At 41.9% G+C, this 19,559-nt stretch overlaps 2 protein-coding genes across 2 annotated transcripts in view; one reads left to right on the top strand and one right to left on the bottom strand.

Moving 5' to 3' along the window:
• The window catches only part of DENND4C (DENN domain containing 4C), a 109,906-nt gene extending 95,525 nt beyond the window's left edge, over positions 1 to 14,381 (top strand). The window contains exons 29-33 of the mRNA XM_055141855.1: positions 2,793 to 3,038; positions 4,363 to 4,480; positions 8,234 to 8,384; positions 10,311 to 10,375; positions 11,827 to 14,381. Of these exons, the coding sequence (XP_054997830.1) occupies positions 2,793 to 3,038; positions 4,363 to 4,480; positions 8,234 to 8,384; positions 10,311 to 10,375; positions 11,827 to 11,963 (717 nt within the window). The 3' untranslated portion in view covers positions 11,964 to 14,381. The remainder of the gene's footprint in view (positions 1 to 2,792; positions 3,039 to 4,362; positions 4,481 to 8,233; positions 8,385 to 10,310; positions 10,376 to 11,826) is intronic.
• Positions 14,382 to 15,958: 1,577 nt separating this feature from the next.
• On the bottom strand, positions 15,959 to 19,346 carry RPS6 (ribosomal protein S6). The gene is made up of 6 exons (XM_004600174.2): positions 19,221 to 19,346; positions 18,528 to 18,659; positions 17,735 to 17,945; positions 17,413 to 17,559; positions 16,193 to 16,350; positions 15,959 to 16,099 (listed from the first exon to the last, which is right to left on the bottom strand). The coding sequence occupies exons 1-6, from the start codon at positions 19,224 to 19,226 to the stop codon at positions 16,004 to 16,006; spliced, it is 750 nt and encodes a 249-aa protein (XP_004600231.1). The 5' UTR covers positions 19,227 to 19,346; the 3' UTR covers positions 15,959 to 16,003.
• Between the last annotated feature and the right edge of the window lie 213 nt (positions 19,347 to 19,559).

Genomic DNA, 19,559 nt, shown 5'->3' with positions numbered 1-19,559 from the left:
TCAAATTCATTTGAAACTTTCAAATGATTAATTCTATCATTTCTTACTTTATGGAATATATCTATTCAGAATATATCTATATATTTTTTAAATTTTATTGAATCACTGTGAGATAGTTACAAGCTTTCATGTTTGGGTTACAATCACGCAATGATCAAACACCCATCCCTCCACCAGTGCACATTCCCCAACACCAATATCCCCGGTATACACCCCATTTCCCACCCTCCCCCTGCCTCCATGGCAGACAGTATTCCCCATACTCTCTCTCTACTTTTGGGCATTATGGCTTGCAGCACAGACACTGAGAGGTCATCATGTTTGGTCCATTATCTACTTTCTGCACACATCTCCCATCCTTACTGATTCCTCCAGCCATCATTTTCTTAGTGATCCCTTCTCTATTCCATCTGCCTTCTCCCCTCTGCTCATGAATCAGTCTTCCAGCTATGGGGCAATCCTCCTGGCCCGTGTATCTACTGTCCTTGGGTATCAGCCTCATGTGATGTTATTTTATACTCCACAAATGAGTGCAGTCCTTCTATGTCTGTCCCTCTAAGAGTATATATAATATATCTTTCCTCATGTTTTTTAGTTTTTAACAATTCAGTTTACACTAAAATGGTAGGATAAATATTTGCTTTTCCCTTTGATTTACCACTTCTTAAAATAACGTAGTGGATTTGGGGCATTCTCCAAGGTGATCAGGTAATTTGAGGGGAGATAGAGCTCATTGATTTCAACATCAGTGTTTAAGCATTTATTAATATTGTTACCCTCACATGATTCTTATTTATGTCATCTTTGCTCAGGTAGAAACTTCTGCAACTTGGCATGCCTATATTTGGGGCCTTTTGCTTTTTTGGACCACATCTGGAGTTGCTCAGAGATTACTCTCAGCAGTGCTTGGAGGACCATTGCAGCTTGGGGCTCAAGCCTGGAACTCCGGCATGCAAAGCAGGAGCTCCAGCCCTTTGAGCTGTCTTCCCAGCCCCAGTGCCTATCTATGTCAGAGGTTCCCAATCATGTATCAGAGGTGGTCTCTCTTTATCAGAGATTCCCAAACATACTTGGCCCACCACACCATTTTTAGAACAAAAAAAAAAAAAAACAGTGGCTCCCCAGTTGCACGCAGGCTATTCCGCCCACTCCCCTATTCTAGCACCCCTCTACGGAGCAGTATCAGTGGTTCATAGGGATCATTAATTTTCTTGTAACTATTTAGCTTAAGTATCTTAAATTTGTTTTTTATTTTGTTTCGGGGCCTCAGCAGTGCTCAGGCCTTATTCCTGGCTCGGTAGCTGAGGGGACCATATCAGGTATCCTGAGACTGCAAGGGCCCACAAGCGGGGTTGGTTGCATGCAAGGCAGGCACCCTACCCACTGCAGTATTGCTCTGGCTCCAACTTCAGTGTGTTTAAAGTGTGTTTTTCCCCCACCCTAGTTTTTAATTTCATTTTATTTTGTTAATTTATTTTTTAATTGAATCACCATGAGATGCACAGTTACTAAGTTGTTCATGATTGAGGTTCAGTCATACACTGTTTCTGCACCTGTCCCTTCCCCAGTGTACATTTACCACCACCAATGTCCCCAGTTTTACTCCCCAACCCCCAGTCTGCCTCTATGGCAGGCATGTGTTTTCCCTCTCTCTTTCCTTTTGGGCATTATGGATTGCAATACAGATGCTGAAAGGCTATCATGTGTATCCCTTTACCTACTTCCAGCACTCAGTTCTTGTCCAAAGTGGTCATTTCCAGCTAATATTGTATAGTGGTCCCTTCTCTATCCTAACTGCTCTCTGCCTTCCACATACTTGTGGCAGGCTTCCTCTGGCCCGTTTTTTCTGTCCTTGGATATTTGTCTCATACTGCTTTATCATATTCCACAAGAGTGCAGTCATTCCGTGTCTATCCCCTTCCTCTGACTCATTTCACTCAGTATGATACTCTCCATTTCCATACATTTATAAGCAAATTTCTCAACTTTATTTTACCTTGTGGCTGAATACACTTGGTTTTGTATTCCACTGTGTAGATGTATCATAGTTTATTTAACTAGTCGTCTGTTCTTGGGCACTTGGGTTGTTTCCAGATCCTGGCTATTGTAAATTGTGCTGCAATGAACATAGAAGTGCAAATGGTATCTTTGTTGTTTGTTTCTGGTTCCTCAGAGTATATTCCCAGAAGTAGTATTGTGGGGTCATATGGAAGCCCAATTTCTAGTATTTTTGAGGAATGTCCTTTCTTAAAAGGTGTGACCAGTCAGCATTCCCACCAGCAATGAATGAGAATCCCTTTCTCCCCACATTTGTGCCAGCAGTGGTTATTCTTGTTTTTCTTGATATGTGCCAGTCTCTGTGGTGTGAGATAATATTTCATTATTTTGATTTGCGTCGCTTTGATGTTTAGTAATGTCGAGCATTTTTTCATGTGCCTTTTGTCCATTTGAATTTCTTCTTTGAGGAAGTTTCTGTTAATTTCCTCTCCCCATTTTTGATAGGGTTGTATGTAATTTTCTTGTAAAGTGCTAGTACTTTATTTTTTTTAGGGTGTTGGGGATTGAGTCCAGTACCTCATAAGTGTAAAGCATGTGTTTTACCTCTGAAACACATTTGTAGCCTCAAGTGTTTTTTTTTTTAGGTTTTAATTACATTGCATTACCTAAATCTATCAAAAACCCTAGAATAAATGATTTGGAAAGGATAGAGCATATAATCTCAATGAAAAGTACTCATACAAATACATAATTAAGTAGATGATACTCACTTACCTTTTTTCTTCTTCTTAAAGGATCCTTTAGGAAAAAGACCAAATCCTCCCCCTGTTTCTGTGCCTTACTTGAGTCCACTAGTGCTTCGTAAAGAACTTGAGTCTTTGCTAGAAAATGAAGGTGACCAGGTGATTCATACATCCTCTTTCATCAATCAGCACCCAATCATTTTCTGGAACCTTGTTTGGTATTTCAGACGTTTGGATCTTCCAAGTAACTTGCCAGGACTTATCCTTACATCTGAACATTGTAATGGAGGTGTGCAGGTAGGATATCTTCTATACTTTAATATATTGGTGTTAGGATGAAACATTATTTCAAATAACAAAAAGTTACAGTCATGACTTAACTAAAAAGTAGAATGGTTTTCTCTCACTTGAACTGTTTAGATCCAGAGATGGTACACTGTTCGGCATCTGAGATCCTTCTGATTGTTTGGTTTGTTTTGCTCATTTGCACATGACCTCCATTCCCCATTACTGTACCTGATCCATGATAGCTGGTACTGCCTACAAGTTCTCTCTCATTCTAGTAAGCAAGGGGAGAAAAATGGGTGAAAAAGTGAATTTAAATGGTAATACAAGGAAGTAGAGGCTGTCGCACTTTAATTTATCTTAAAATTTGGTATGATGATGGGGCTGGAGCTATATAGTACAGCGGGTAGGGCGTTTGCCTTGCACACGACTGACTGGTTCAAACGCCAGCATCCCATATGGTCCCCCAAGCACTGCCAGGAGTGATTCCTGAGTGCAGAGCCAGGAGTAACCCCTGTGCATCACCGGGTGTGACCCAGAAAGCAAAAATAAATTTTGATATGATGGTTGCTAATCTTTCATGTGAGCATTGTACCAATTGCCTGGTAACCATTCCAGCACTTCAGTTCAGAGTGAGAAACCTTTTCAGGAGTCAGGAAGATAGTACGGTGGGTGACACCTACTTATCTGGCTTCCATCCTCAGAACTACATATGGTCCCCCCAAACCCTACCTGGAGTGATCCCTGAGCTCAGAGCCAGTCATAAGCCCTGAACACAGCTGGGAGTGACCCAGAACAAAAAAGATGAAAACCACTTTTTCTTAAATTAAAAAACCATTCTCAGTAAATAAAAATTATGATATTTTGTTTGTTTTTGGATCACACCCAGCTATGCTCAGGGCTTACTCCTGGCTCTGCACTCAAGAATTACTTCTGGTGTGCTCAGGGGAACAAATGGGAGGCTGGAGACTGGACCTAGGTTGAGTGCGTTCCAGGAAGAAGACTTACTGGAAGTAAGTCACTGTGCCATATATCTCTAGCTTCCCAGCAAATAAAAATTAAGATTTTTGGCTAATTTTTTATTTTCAGAATTTTTCCAGAACTGAAGTGCGGGGGGGTCACCAGGACTACTCCCAGTGGTGCTAAAGAATTCATATGGTTCCAGGGATCAAACCTAGAGCCACATGCCTGCTAGGGATTTGCTCCAGCTCTTTGAACTCTCTTCTCAACCCTAAGAAATTTGAAGAAACCCATCTTTTCATATATTCAGACTTTACTAAATCCATTGGTAGTTGTTATGCTGGTGATACTAATAATCTCCCTTAATCTCTTTCAGCTTCCTCTATCATCGCTATCCCAGGATAGCAAACTTGTATATATTCAGTTGTTATGGGATAATGTCAACCTTCATCAGGAACCAGGAGAACCTCTCTATATCTCCTGGAGGAATTTCAGTAAGTAAAATTGAATTAAAGGCATGAAGGAATCAAACTAAAAATAACCCGTACTTTCATTGTGTATAGTAGAATACTATTCAGCCACAAGGAAGAGGAGACCACTGAGGGAAAAAATGAATTAAAGAGAGAAAGTATTCTGCTTTGTTTGATTTCTCGTTTTTTTTTTTTTTTAATTTCTTATTACCTCTTTAGATTCCTTTTCAGTTCAGATAGTTTTGCTATGTACTGACCTGTTTAACTGAGTTAGGTCTCTGAATTGAAGAGGGTTTGGTTTTGTGCATGTGATTTTTCTGTCAAATAGCAATTTGGTTGAGTATTTTTAGAATGGATTCTTTTTTTTATAATTTAATTTAATTTTATTATTATTTTTTAAATTTTTTATTAATGAATCACCGCGAGGGTACAGATACAGGTTTACATATTTTCGTGTTTCGGTCATATACAGCTTGAGTATCTATCCCTCCACCAGTACCCGTTCTCCACTGTTGACCCCATCATCCCTCCCACCCCCTCCTACCCCATTCCCCTCCCCACCCCACCTTATTGGCAGAGCTTTCCCCTCTGTTCCCTCTCTCCCTTTGGGCATTGTGGTTAGTAATGGAGGTCTTGGGTGGCCAATGTGTTCGGTCTATAGTCTGCTCCGTGCACGCCTCTCCCATCCCGAACGGGTCCTTCCACCACATTTTTGCTTGGTATTCCCTTCTCTATCTGAGCTGCCCTTTCCCCCAGCATGTGAAGCTGGTCTCCAAGCCATGGAGCAAATCTGGTACTTATTTTTGTTATTCTTGGGTGTTAGGCCTCCATTCTGTTGTTTTATATTCTGCAGATGAGTGCAATTCTTCTATGTCTGTCTCTCTCTTTATGACTCATTTCACTTAGCATGATACTTTCCATGTTGATCCACTTGTATGCAAAGTTCATGACTTCATCTTTTCTGACAGCTGCATAGTATTCCATTTTGTAAATGTAGCAAAGTTTCTTTAGCCAGTCATCTGTTGTTGGGCATTCGGGTTTTTTCCAGATTTTGGCCATCATAAATAGTGCTGCGATGAACATACATGTGCAGATGTCATTTTGGCTATATCTTTTTGCCTCTCCGGAGTATATTCCCAGAAGTGGTATTGCTGGGTCAAATGGGAGCTTGATTTCTAATTTTTTGAGGAGCAACCATATTGTTTTCCAGAAGGGTTGAACCAGTCGGCATTCCCACCAGCAGTGTAGGAGGGTCCCTTTCTCCCCACATCCTCTCCAACAGCGGTTGCTTTTGTTCTTTTGGATGTGTGCCAGTCTCTGTGGTGTTAGGTGGTATCTCATAGTTGTTTTGATCTGCATCTCCCTGATGATTAGTGATGATGAGCATTTTTTCATATGCCTTTTGGCCATTCGTATTTCTTCCTTGAGAAAGTTTCTGTTCATTTCTTCAGCCCATTTTCTGATGGGCTGGATGTTTTCTTCTTGTAGAGTTCAACCAGTGCCTTATATACCCTTGATATCAACCCCTTATCAGATGGGTATTGGGTAAATATCCTTTACCATTCTGTAGATTGCCTTTGTATTCGGGTCACTGTGTCTTTTGCGGTGCAGAAGCTTCTTAGTTTAATATAATCCCATTTGTTTATTTCTGTTTTTACTTGATTGCTTAGTTCCGTGTCATCTTGAGAGTGGATTCTTAATGCTTAATAAAATAGAAGAGTGATTTGTATATGTGGATATATGATCATGGTTTGAATTATATGATTATTGATCTCAAAGAATCTGACTTTGTTTTGATACTATATATGGTATACTGATCTCAAAGTGTGTATATACATATTAACATATACATATAAGTATATATAAAATATCAGTATATATCAGTATATAGGGTTTTTTTGGGGTTTGGTTTGGTGTTTTGGGTTTTGGGCCCCATCTGGCTGTGCTCATGGGTTACTCCTGCACTCGGGAATCATTCCTGGTGGCTTGGGGGACCATATGGGGTGCCAGGGCTGGCTCCCTCAGTCTTTCTTATATTTAAAACATATTTCTACAAGGGATCTAAACAGTGAGTAGACCTAGTAGTACAATGCTGCTGGATCTTGAGTCTACTCCAGTGATGCTAGGGGCTACACCAGGCAGTGCGCAGGGGGCCATATGATTCTGAGAATTCAACTTGGGGCTTTGAGCTTGCAGGGCATGTGTTCCGTCCTTTTAAGCTGTTTCCATGGCTCCTGAATATTTATTTTTAGCATTGGTGATTCAACTCCAGGATGCCATTGCAAACTCTTTTGTCATCTATGAAATCTATATAAATGACTGGTCTTAAAAATTCTAGTTTTGGGGCTGCATTGATAGTGCAGCGGGTAGACGTTTGCCTTGCTCGTGGCCGACCCGGGTTCGATTCCCAGCATCCCATATGATCCCCAGAGCACCGCCAAGAGTGATTCCTGTATACAAAGCCAGGAGTAACCCCTGTGCATCACCGGGTGTGACCCAAAAAGCAAAAAAAAAAAAAAAAATCTAGTTTAGGATAATAATCCTTATCAGTTAGGATTTTTTTCCTCCTATATATTATATATATGTAAATTTATTTATTGAATCACTGTGAGAGCTTCTGGGTTTAAGTCTCGGTCATACAATGATGAAACACCTATCCCTTCACCAGTACACAAGTTTTCCACCATCAAAAACCCCAGTATATCCTCCATCCCACACCCTCCCCCTGTGTAGCAGATGATTTCCCCATTAATCTCTCTCTACTTTTATTATATTCAATATTTCGACACTAGACCAACCATTATTATTTGAGATTTTATCCCCAACACTCATCTGCCGAAAAAGCAACATTAGACCGTTTGTTTTCTATTGTTGATTATGAATAGCATGTGATGTTGTACGGCACAATTTTGGAGTTCTGAAATTTTAATAATTAAATCTGGAGGGATTTCTGCCAGAAGCCGCTGGGTTCAAAGATTTGTATCTGAGTCTCTGGGATCATGGCCATTAAGCAACTTGATCAGGAGCCAGAGAGGCCATTTGTGGGCAGTGACTCGGGGTCTCATTTGGGCGGGGGAGGAAAGGGCTGGCTCTACCCCCATCCCAGGAGGCCCCGAGTGTTACTGCAGGCCCATACCTGTCTGTCCATTGTCCTCTGGAAGATGGCAGCCACCGAGCTGCCTGGGTGAAAAGGCAGTGGGACGGCACCTTTGCATGCCTGGGAAGGCCCGGGCCGGTAACATAATGCGGAGTCTGGATGCATTTCTGCCAAAAGCCGCTCGGTTCCAAGATTTGTTTCTGAGTCTCTGGGATCATGGCCATTAAGCGACTTGATCAGGAGCCAGAGAGACCATTGGTGGGCGGTGACTCGGAGGTCTCATTTCCCTCCTATATTTAAACAAAATAACAGAAGCCTAAACAAGTAAAGAGATGGAGAACTTACGGAGCAGACATTCCAGGACTGGCAAGTGGCATCTCTGTCATCAGGGATCCGGCTCCTTCTGTTTTATAATCACTAAAGATTGCTTCTTGGTTCCAGAATAACTGCTGGGATGCAAGCAGTCAGACCCTAGGTTCAAGCAGAAAGCTGTAAATTAGGGGACGGGCAGTGGGATTGGCCTCTCCTATTAGAAGACAGCAAAAATGATCATTTTTATCAGGCCACATTGCCTGTTATATGTTGAATAGAAAGCTTAAAAAATGCTACAATGCTGGGAGGCAAATGTCTTTTATAATTAGGGTGGTTAAGCATCGTCTTAATTACTATGTTCTTTTTAGATTCTGAAAAGAAATTGACTCTTCTGTCAGAGGAACAACAAGCAACAAGCACTTTAGTAGAAACCATCAGGCAAAGTATTCAACATAATGATGTTCTTAAACCTATCAATCTGCTTTCACAGAAAATGAAGCCAGACATGAAAAGGCAAAGGTAATAACCCATTTTTTTTGCTTGTTGCCACTCAAAATTTTTGCTTCTAAAATATTGTTTTTAAAGAATACCTCTAGTTTTAAAAGAAACACCTCATTATAGAAACATTTTTGGAAAAGACTTCTCATATATATTTATGTATATATTCATACTTGAGAAAAACAAATATAAAAGTCTGTGTTGGGAATATATTAAATTCCAGGAAGTAATTCATTGATGCTAAAATATACTGTCTTTGGGAAACATTTCTGCCATTCATCAAAAGTTTATAAAATTAACAATGATGTTTTATATATGTACTACTTATTCAGATTTGGTTGCACTAATATGTCTTTTCTTATGTCACTTAAAAATATATTTGGGTTGTGTAGAAACAACTTGTGGCCAGGGATGTGGTAGTGGTAGAGTGCATGCCATGCATGTTTGCAATCTTTGATTAAATTCCCAGCACTCCACACAAAAAGATGTAAAAAAATAATATAGATACATGATGGAAGCAGTGAATTCTAAGGATAGGGAGCTTTCTGACCCTTCTTACATGCTTACATAAATGTTCACTCCATTTCAGCGTAAGTAATTTTTCATTGAACCTTTAAAAGCAGGGACCATGGACCATTCACAGTTTTTCCAAGGTCCTTAAGTTCCTCTGCTCACGACATCTCTAAAGATAATTTTAAGAATTGTAGCAGGAATTGATAATGAAAATGGATGGATCCTCCTATAATCTTAACTGTTGAAGAAATGATGACTCACAGTCTAAGGAATACCTATTGTTTAAGGGCAGGAAAAGATTATTGGACAATGAGTGACACTTCTTCTGAAACCGTAAAGGAAGGTGGATGAAATATCAGCATTAGCATTAATCTTTATTTGTTTGGGGGCCACACCCGGTGGTACTCAGGTTTACTTTTAGCTCTGCACGCAGGGATCACTAGTGGTGGGCTTAGAGGACTAGATGGGGTGTTGGGGGGTAGAACCTGAATCCACTGCAAGGCCAAACCCCTACCCACTGTACTGTTGCTCCGCCCCGATTCTCACCCTAATTTTAAACTGAGTCATGCAGGTCATTTTTAAGATTTCATTTGTGACTTTATTTTTTTTTGATAGTATTCACAAGCCAATTTCATATGCTTATAGCCAGTGATTTTAGACCCCTAATTTACCTAGAAATTTACCTCATATTTTGTCAATTGTCATATTTTCTGGACCTTTTGGGGCCAGGAAGGTACAACAGCTAAAACACTTGCCTTGAATGCGGCGGGCCCTGCTTCAATTCCCAGCACTCCATGTAGTCCCTTGAACATTACCAGGCATGATCCCTGAGAACAGCCAGTGTGACACTCCCCTCACTCCCCCAGAAAAAGGCTTGGTTTTCATAGTTTTTAATTAGAAATTGAAGTTAAGGCAATTCTGTGTTGCTTGTATGATTTATAAGTTCAAAAGTTATAAGCTCAAAACTTTTTTAAGTTCAAAGAAGCCATTTTGATCATTTTTAGTGTGAAGCTTTATGCCTTTTAAGTTTAATTTAAAATAGGAACGTGCAGGAAGTTGCTGTAATAAACACTTTGTTGTAGGGGCTGGAGAGATAAATTATATAAATTAGAAAAGCAGATAGGCCTTTTTCTTTGCATGTGACAGACCCAGGTTGGATCCCCGGCACCCCATATGGTCCCCCCAAGCCTGTCAGGAGTGATCCCTGAGCAAAGAGCCAGGAGTAAGCTATGACCCCAAAACAAACAAGTTTGTTGTACCCTTCATCCAGCTTTCTCAAAAAGTGACCTAACTTGTAACTGCAGCATGAAACACCAGTAATATACATGGATACATAAACACTACAACACTTAGTATTTGTGCACCATTTTAAAGAGCTTTTATATGGATATTTATGTCTTTATTCATTTAAGTTTTAAAATATTTGTTTTATAGGAGTTTATACAGGGAGATCCTCTTCTTGTCGTTAGTGTCTCTTGGAAGAGAGAATATTGATATTGGTAAGTTGATTTATAAAGATTTTTTTTAGTAATTGATAGTACTTAATGAAAAATATTGTGCTGGTTACACATGCCTTGCATACATCTTCTTTAATATTCATGAAACTATGGGTACAGTACCCATACTCAGATTGAGGGAATTGGATCACACAATTCAAGGTATAATTCCTCCCCTCAAAAAGAATATAGTTGATTGGGGCTGGAACAATAGCACAGTGGGTAGGGTGTTTGCCTTGCACGCAGCCGACCCGGGTTCGATTCCCAGCATCCCATATGGTCCCCTGAGCACCGCCAGGGATAATTCCTGAGTGCAGAGCCAGGAGTAACCCCTGTGCATCACCAGGTATGATCCAAAAAAAAAAAAAGAATATAGTTGATTAAATTTTTTTTCTTTTTTTATTGAATCACCGTGTGGAAAATTACAATGCTTTCAGGCTTAAGTCTCAGTTATACAATGCTGAAAAAACCATCCCTTTACCAAAACAACAACAACAACAACAACCCAGTATACCTCCCAATACCTCCCATCCCTCCCATCCCTCACCCCCCCCAAACTGGTAAATTTCACTTTACTTTCTCTTTACTTTGGTTACATTCAACATTTCAACAAAAAAACTCACTATTATTGTTAGGAGTTCCCCATTAGAGTCAGACCTGCTGTGAAGAGATATGAGGTTGCATGGCCGCTTTAGCAACTAAGTCCAGGGAAATTTCTTCCAGAAATTGGATCATTGCAAACTTGTATCTCTCATTAGTGGTCCTCATAGTATGGCGGTCACCACGCCCTGCCCCCCCCCCCTTGCAGGTAAAAGGAGAGAGAGAGAGGAGAGGAGGAGGAGAGGAAGAGGAAGAGAGAGAGAGAGGGAGGGAGGGAGGGGAGGGGAGGGGAGGGGAGGAGAAAACCTTTCCCCTCCTGGGGAGTTCTCAGTCTGGAGACATTCTGCAAGGAGCTGCCGGTATCAAAAGTAGTTTAGCTGGCCTCTGGAATCATGCTCGTGCAGCTGCGGTGAGGCCGCACACGTGCGGACCCCGGGATCACATCTCGGCAGCGAGCGGGGCTGGTGCCACCCAGTTGATTAAATTTTTTTTTTAATTTTTTATTAGTGAATCACTGTGAACTTTTGTGCTTGCATTTCAGTCATACAGTGATCAAGTACCCATCCCTCCACTAGTGCCCATTTTCTACTACCAATGGTCCCAGCATCCCTCTCAGCACCCCCATCCTGTCCCCTCTGTCCCACCCTGCCTCTCTGGCAGGGCATTCCCTTTTGTGCTCTCTCTTATAAAGGAGATTATTGAGTTTATTTTCTAGTTAAAAAATTAACAGGCAAGGGTAAATATTTGCCTTTAAAGGACTTCAATTAGCAGTAAAACATGAAATATGAATCTACTATTTAAAAATAAATGGCTTTGTTTTATTAGCAAATTACAACTGCATTTTTATTTTTCAGAGGCTTTTGACAATGAATATGGAGTTGCATACAACAATCTGTCATCAGAGATTCTTGAAAGGTTGCAGAAAATTGATGCCCCACCAACTGCCAGTGTGGAATGGTGCAGGAAGTGTTTTGGAGCACCTCTCATTTGAATAAGAAAGTCACTAGAAATTTGACACTAAGCTGAAGGAATTAGATTCATTTTGGATACATCCATCTCTGGTTTTTTCCTAACTCCTAAGATTTGAGGAAAGTTAGGCAATTCTTTGGACAATATATAATAAAATATAATTCACACTGAATCATCTCATAATGTACAAATGTCATTAAAATGCCCCAGTTTATTGATACTAAAAACTTTTTAATTTATGAACTGTAAAACTGCCTTTGCTAAAAACTCTTGATTTCTCAGTGTTTGTTGGTAGTTTGATGAGAAGCCATGTTCATTCTTGGCATTTTGTTTATATTAAAAACTGATTTGGGAAAAGGCAAAATTGATGTAAATTTGCCTGATTCCAAACCAAATGAAATTTATCAATTATGAGCAGTTATGTCTTGTGCATGTGTGTATATGTATATATATATGTATGTGTGTGTGGCTGTTTAGATATGTGTATATTACAGCCATGACAGAATATATTTATTAAATTTCTTAGGTTGCATGTTGCAATACAATTTTCTAAAAGGGGTCTATTAAATGACTGCTACTGAACCTTGTTTGTAGTCATTAATTTCAAAATTATTTTAAAGTCTGATGACAATTGCCTTGCCTCTGACTTTAAACTTAATATATATTTTCACCCTACACCTTGCATAATAGATTATATCTTGAATATCTAGTTGCGCTTCCTCTTCCCAAAACTATGCTAATTTGTAATAGCTTTAAAATTGGAATGAGCCAATCAGATGTTGTAAGTAAACCAGCTTCATAATTTATGAAATTGGAACCTACTTGTTTAGGTACATATATTGTTTTTGGTCACTTTTAAAAACCTGTGGGATAAACTTGCACTGTACACAAAAGTTTTATTCTTGTATAATAGATGTGTATGCTTATAAGTATAAATGTGCATTTGTAAATAGTTTTTTAGATTTAATCAATTGTCTTAAAACTTTAAAGCTTTGAACTTTGTTGCCAGTAGTTTGAAGAAAATCATGACCTCACATGCCTCACTGACATTTATCATGCCTTTTTTTCAAAGTATCCTTTAGGAACAGTTAAGTTTGCCTTAACTTTTTTGCATGGTTTAAAATCCATTTGTGTGACCTTTTGGTTATTATGTAGGTAAATGAATCAGTTAAGGAAAAAAAATATTCCTAGTGGTACAGTTAACAGCACAAATTTCTCTTGGTCTTTTTTAAAAATTAAATATCAACATTTCAGGGTTAAGCTGACCTATGCAAATTCTGTGTTCAATTTGTGAAAGTACTAAATGAAAAGGAACTTGTCAAAAATTATGTACAATCCTCAATACCTTCAAAATGGATCTTTTGCACTGTCTCAGAGTATATATTTTTGCAATTTAAGACTTGGTACTAGTTTTACTATTTAACATTCATTCCTGAAAAGTTTAGAATTATCTTGCATATAAAAACTGAAGTTGAATTAAAAAAATTGTCCTTGTGTTATTTTTTAAACTCCCGAAATAGATTACCATTTTCTTACTGGTGAGTTGGCACTGGAATGATCCCTGGTAGTGCTCTAGAAATAATGAATCGTGGGGGCTGGAGTGATAGCACAGCGGGTAGGGCGTTTGCCTTGCATGCTACCAACCCATATGGTCCCCTGAACACCGCCAGGAGTAATTCCTGAGTGCAGAGCCAGAAGTAACCCCTTTGCATCACTGGGTGTGGCCCCAAAATGAAAAAAAATAATAATAATGAATCGAGTAGTCCTGAGGATCAATCCTGGATCAGCCCGGTGCAAGTAAAGTGCTCCACCTGCCGTTACTATCACATAGGCCTGAAAAAACTGACAGATGTAAACTATTCCCATTTTCTAACTACATTAAACTTGTATCACAACTAAAAGCAGTCTACTCCAGATTGCTTAGCATTCCTTTAGATTGGCTCTGGAGGTCTGAATTTTATAATAGGCTCCATGATTTTCCCCCCGTATAATTCCCATTTTTCATCCCAAAATCAAAGTGTTTGAGAGCAGATCAGTGCAGTACAGTAGGCGAACCCAGATCCCATCCTTCATCACATATGGTACATCCCAACCTCACCCCCTGCAAAACAATTGATCCTGAGCACTGCCAAGTATACCCTAGAACACATCCCTACCCAAAATAAAACCTTTTAAAAAATTATTTTCAGGGGCTGGAGCAGTAGCACAGCGGGTAGGGCGTTTGTCTTGCACACGGCCAAGCCAGGATTCCCAGCATCCCATATAGTCCCCTGAGAACCACCAGGAGTAATTCCTGAGTGCAGAACCAAGAGTAACCCCTGTGCATCACTGGGTGTGAAAAGGGAATAAAATTTTTTTTTCTAGTTACATTTACTTCATTTTTGTACGTACTGTCAGGCTTGTATGTAAATAGTGGAACAACAAATCCCATCCCTGGTCCGCCTCTTGTGACAACTGCAGTACAGGACCAAGGAGTTGTTTGGATTTTTAGAACACAATCAGAAGTGCGAGGGCTACTGCTCAATGTAAGCTCTGATCAAGAGAAGGGTAGTCAGTCTGTTGCCAAGGATTTGGCTCCAATGACATTGTACTTCCTTTGGCCCTGCTCCCTCCTGAGCACTGTCATAACCCTAGTGAGGCAGGTAACATTTATACTAGGATGGTTTGCCTCCATCTTTACATGCTCACTTTGAATTAAAATATCAACTTGTACTAATTACTCACTAATTAAAAAAATGGCCTGTCAGGCCCAGCCTACAGCTCAGCAGCAGAGTGCTGAGCTCTTGTATTCAGGGTTAGAACAGTGGTACAGCAGTTAAGGCCCTTGCCGACCCAGGTTAGATCCTGGCATCCTATATGGTCCTGTGAAGACCACCAGGATGATTCCTAAGTACAGAGAGCCAGATGTGGCCCCAAAATGAGTCGCCTGTATTCTATACCTTAACCCCCCCCCCCAAGTGTCTACTTTTTAAAAAGCTTCTTGTTTTAGTGCCACAGCTAGCTGTGCTCAGTCATCACTCCTAGACCAACTAAGGATCTTCTGCAGTACCCAAGATTTGGCCTGGTTGGCAGCATACAAGGCAAGCAACTACACTGTATTCTTCAGCTCCATTTGTTCAATTTCATTACTTCACAGCATGGGTTGTGCTCAGACCTCTTAGACAACTTTATATTTTGGGTCACACCCAGCGATGCACAAGGGTTACTCCTGGCTTTGCACTCAGGAATTACCCCTGGCAGTGCTCAGGAGACCATATGGGATGCTGGAAATCGAACCCGGGTCAGCCGCGTGCAAGGCAAAAGCCCTACTCGCTGTGCTATAGCTCCAGCCCCGACAACTTTCTTATAGTGTTGGGGCTGGTGCAAGTACAACAAAAAATAGGGTGCCTACCTTGCACCTGCTGGGTCCCTAGCGTTCCAAATGACCCCCCTAAGCTTCAAGAGTATTGGCCTCAAACCAAAACCAAAGCCCTGCGCCCCATGTGTGAGCGCACTGCTCACCTCTCCCTCTTTCCTTTCAGAAAAACCTTCAAATAAAACTGGTTTTCACTTTAAAAGTAAGCCTCTCCCCAAAGCCAAATGGGGGAAGGTACATTATCAGGTGACCCCAAAATAGAGTTGGGTATGGGTTCAAGGCCACCCCAAGGAGTACATTAAAAATAGTAGTCCAGGAGCTGGAGCAGTAGCACAGCGGGTAGGATGTTTGCCTTGCACACGGCCGACCCAGGTTTGATTCCCAGCATCCTATATGGTCCCGCGAGCACCACCAGGAGTGATTCCTGAGATGCAGAGCCAGGAGTAACCCCTGAGCATCGCTGAGTGTGACCCCAAAAGAAAAAATTGCCCTTTACCTGGTTGCCATTTCAGGATCCTTTCCCGAGCCACCGATAAAGCCACCCTCAAAGAAACACCATCATGGCCATCTGCTCCATGTCACAGCACATACCTATCTAAATCAAAAGGTTTATCTCAGACTTGACTCATCATTAGATTGGGGGTTTATAATAAACAGAAGTCTCTCAATGAATTTTGTCTGGCTTTATTTATTCTATGCTCAGAAACTCATTTTTGACTGGATTCAGACTTGGAGGTAGAAGCTCTCAAAGAAGACAGCCTCCGTCTCTTGGCAATCTGCTCCTGGCGTTTCTCTTTTGCCTCCTAAATAAATCAAACAAAAAATATTCAAGCTTGTCTCTGTTAAGAAAATGGAAATCCAAAGTCTGACCCTCCCAACCTAACTATATGAGTTACCTTCATTCTCTTGGCCAGCAGCTTAGCATACTCTGCAGCCTCTTCCTTGTTTTTCTTGGTGCGCTGTTTCTTCAGTGCAATGCGCCGGCGTTTGTGTTGCAGAACACGTGGAGTAACAAGACGCTGAATCTTGGGTGCTTTGGTCCTAGGTTTCTTACCTAAGGATTCACATGACATCAGTTATCTAGATCAGTAGGCACTATTTCTCCATTTCTCAAACAATAGAAACAGATGAAAACTTCAAGTTAACAGTGCCAACGAAAGCTACCTTGTACATCAGGTTTTTCAAATCAAACCTGAAGTAGTCTACAACTTAAGCTGCCAGCAGTTTAAGCATCATCAAAATATAAGGAAAAATAATAGCTATCTCTCATATGCCGGTTTTTACCTTGTAATTATGCTTTATGCCTGTAGAAGAGATCATTAAACCATACCAATAATTCAGTTATTAACCTAACTACATTTAGATTCCTTAGAATTAATGTCAAGTCATACCCCAAATTTTTCTGCTCATTTTTTCCCTTCCACAAATAGATGTCCTGGTATACACATCAGGAAGGAAGATAGCACAGTGGATGAAGTGCACAGCCAGCCTAAGCTTGATGCCCTACACCCCAATGGAGAAGGGGGGTGATCCTTCAGAGATGGGTGTGCTGCCCCACTCCCCATACATTATCAACTACCAGATGATTATCCTTGGCTGATCAAACTTGCCAATCTCTTAAGCAGTTTCATGAGGCCATACACTATACTCAACACTTCAAAATGGTACCTTTGAGCCAGAGTATACAAGAGGAGACCCTGAGCATTATCAGATGTGGTCAAAAAAAGGAGGCAGGGGCACCTCGGCCTTTTCCCCACCCAGAGAAGCCTGTGTTCTCTCGTAACACCTCTCCTCACACATCTAAATTTCTTCCCATTAGAAGTATTTTGTGGGGAGGTGGGGGGCACGGGAGGGGATCTGGGGACACTGGTGGTGGGAAATGTACTATATAACTGAAACCCAATCACAGCCTTGCATCTCACCATAATTCAATGAAATTAAAAAAAAATTCTTAAGCATGGAATACACGACTTAATACTATACATCTGAGCCCTCGTCTCAGTCCTCAACACTTTCCTTCAAACAGCCACACAATCTAATATTCCAAGTACATGGGCAGCGAGATATTACTGAAAATCACACATGTATTATAAACCGCAAACGCACAATCTCCCACCTTCTTTATTTAGAGGCTTCTTCACGACATACTGGCGGACATCATCTTCTTTAGAAAGATTGAAAAGTTTGCGGATTCTGCTAGCTCTTTTGGGCCCCAGACGCCGAGGCACAGTGGTATCAGTGAGTCCAGGAATATCCTTCTCCCCTTAAAAAAAAAAAAAGAAAAAGAAAAAAAATCAAGCACTCTAAATTAACCCTTGCATCATTAAGGAAAAGTTGTTTTGTCAAACCATGCACAATATAAGTGGGGAGAGACCCCTCTTGGTCTATCAGCTAATTTTAGTCAACAAAATCAACAAGCACCCCAGTGGAAGTCTCACCTTTCTTTACAATGACCAAGTTGAGAACGCTTAAATTGGCATCCACAATGCAACCACGCACAGATTTGCGCTTTCTTTCTCCGGTCCTCCGTGGTCTATAACAGGAATGCCCCTTACTCAGCAGCAGCCGGACCCGGCCGTGGGTCAAGACCCCCTGCTTCATGGGGAAACCTTGCTTATCGTTTCCGCCGCTGATCCGGACCACGTAGCCCTGCAGGGAAAACCACCACACAAGAACCATGAAGGCAGCCCTTCCCATGAGAGGCCCCTCAATTCAACGAGTTAAGAGCAATTTGAAACTTCCCGGTTTGGAGCCCCATGCCCGGTGATGCTCAGTGTATACTCCTGGCAGGCATCAGGGGGGCAACAGACGGGGCCAGGACCGAACCCAGGTGGGGCAGCATGCAAAGGAAAACCCGACCCGCTTACAAACTCAGGTCACCAGATTGTAGTCCCAGTTTTCCCGAGTTCAATGAGCCAAGCCCTGCTCCGTTATCAATTTTAAACTTGTGCGACTAGAGGAGCAAGAGACGCGGCTCTGAAACTCTGGGCAGCCAGCAACACGCCGCCCGCCGCACGATCTCGAGTTACCCTTTGGAGACTGGCACAAAAGGACCAAGAAGCCGTGACAGCCCAAGCCTTCGCCCTTCCGGGAAGACTCAGCTCAAGGTCAGCCGTGGGGGCCCCACGACAACTAAACTCCCAAGAGCGTTTGTCTTTTTTCTTTTGCTTTCTGTTTGCCATCCCTCTAGATGAGCCGCCAATTAATTCAATTCGGGAAGGCCGATGTTACCTTCCATTCCTCTCCCAGAGCGTCAGCAGCAACTTCGGTTGCCATCCGCTTTTCATAAAAGGTACGAAGTTTACGTTCATCGTCCACTTCAATGAGTTTCTGGCAGCCAGTGGCTGGGTAAGAGATGTTCAGCTAAGGATTGAAATGGGGAGACAAAGGGGGCGGGGGAGTCTTATGAGAATACAGGAAATGAAGACGACCAAAATAATAATAATAATAATAAATGACGATCGAAAGCAATACTAATTCCATTGCACCCATGACTAGGGAGGCCGAGCTCGATCTTACTCCCCCAAACACGTGTGTATGCGCGCAGACGAAACGCGCAAAAAGCGGCGCGCCACATCCAGGGTTCGTCTTTGACTCAAAGCTCCGAGAAATCCCTCCCCCCGTGTCCGGAGCACTCTGCAGCCGGTCACCCTGTCCGGGCGAGCCCAAACGAGGCGCTGCCCAGGGACAGCGACGGCCTTCCAAGTCCCCGCCCGGCACTGGGACGCCACGATGGCGCTCCCGGCTCGGCCAGACTTGAGCCGCAATCGCCCGCCATCCGCTCCAACCAAGCAGCTCCAGCCCCAGAAGAACGAGCGCCCTGCTGCCTCAGACCCTTCTCCACCTAGATCAGAACTCGGAAGAGCGAAGCGGCGAGGTGTAAGATTGGAAGAAGGCTAGTCAGATGCTCGACACCATTCCTACCTTCATGTTGAGACAGCCCAACACCTCTTAGCCGCCACGAAAAAGAGGCCCCACTTCCGCTTAGCTAAGGACTCATAGACTCTCCCAGGTCTCGCGAGAGAAGCGGACGTCTCAGAGAGAGGAAGTGAGTGAGGTTGTCTGGGCGGGATTTCCGGTACTGAGACCAATAAGCGCCGACGAGGTAGATTTCGACTGGGCTTAGTTGCGGGCTTCTCCGGCGAGGATTCTGTGGCAAGCTCCTCTGGTTGGTTTACTTGTAAGAATTGGCCCCTTCACAGCTTGGTTTTTCTCCCCCTTTCCTTGTCTGGGCGGAATCCCGTTCGGTCCAGAACTCTGTAT

Source organism: Sorex araneus, chromosome 1 (assembly GCF_027595985.1).
Source record: "Sorex araneus isolate mSorAra2 chromosome 1, mSorAra2.pri, whole genome shotgun sequence".
Lineage (NCBI taxonomy): Eukaryota > Metazoa > Chordata > Mammalia > Eulipotyphla > Soricidae > Sorex > Sorex araneus.
This window is presented reverse-complemented; position numbering and strand designations above follow the sequence as displayed.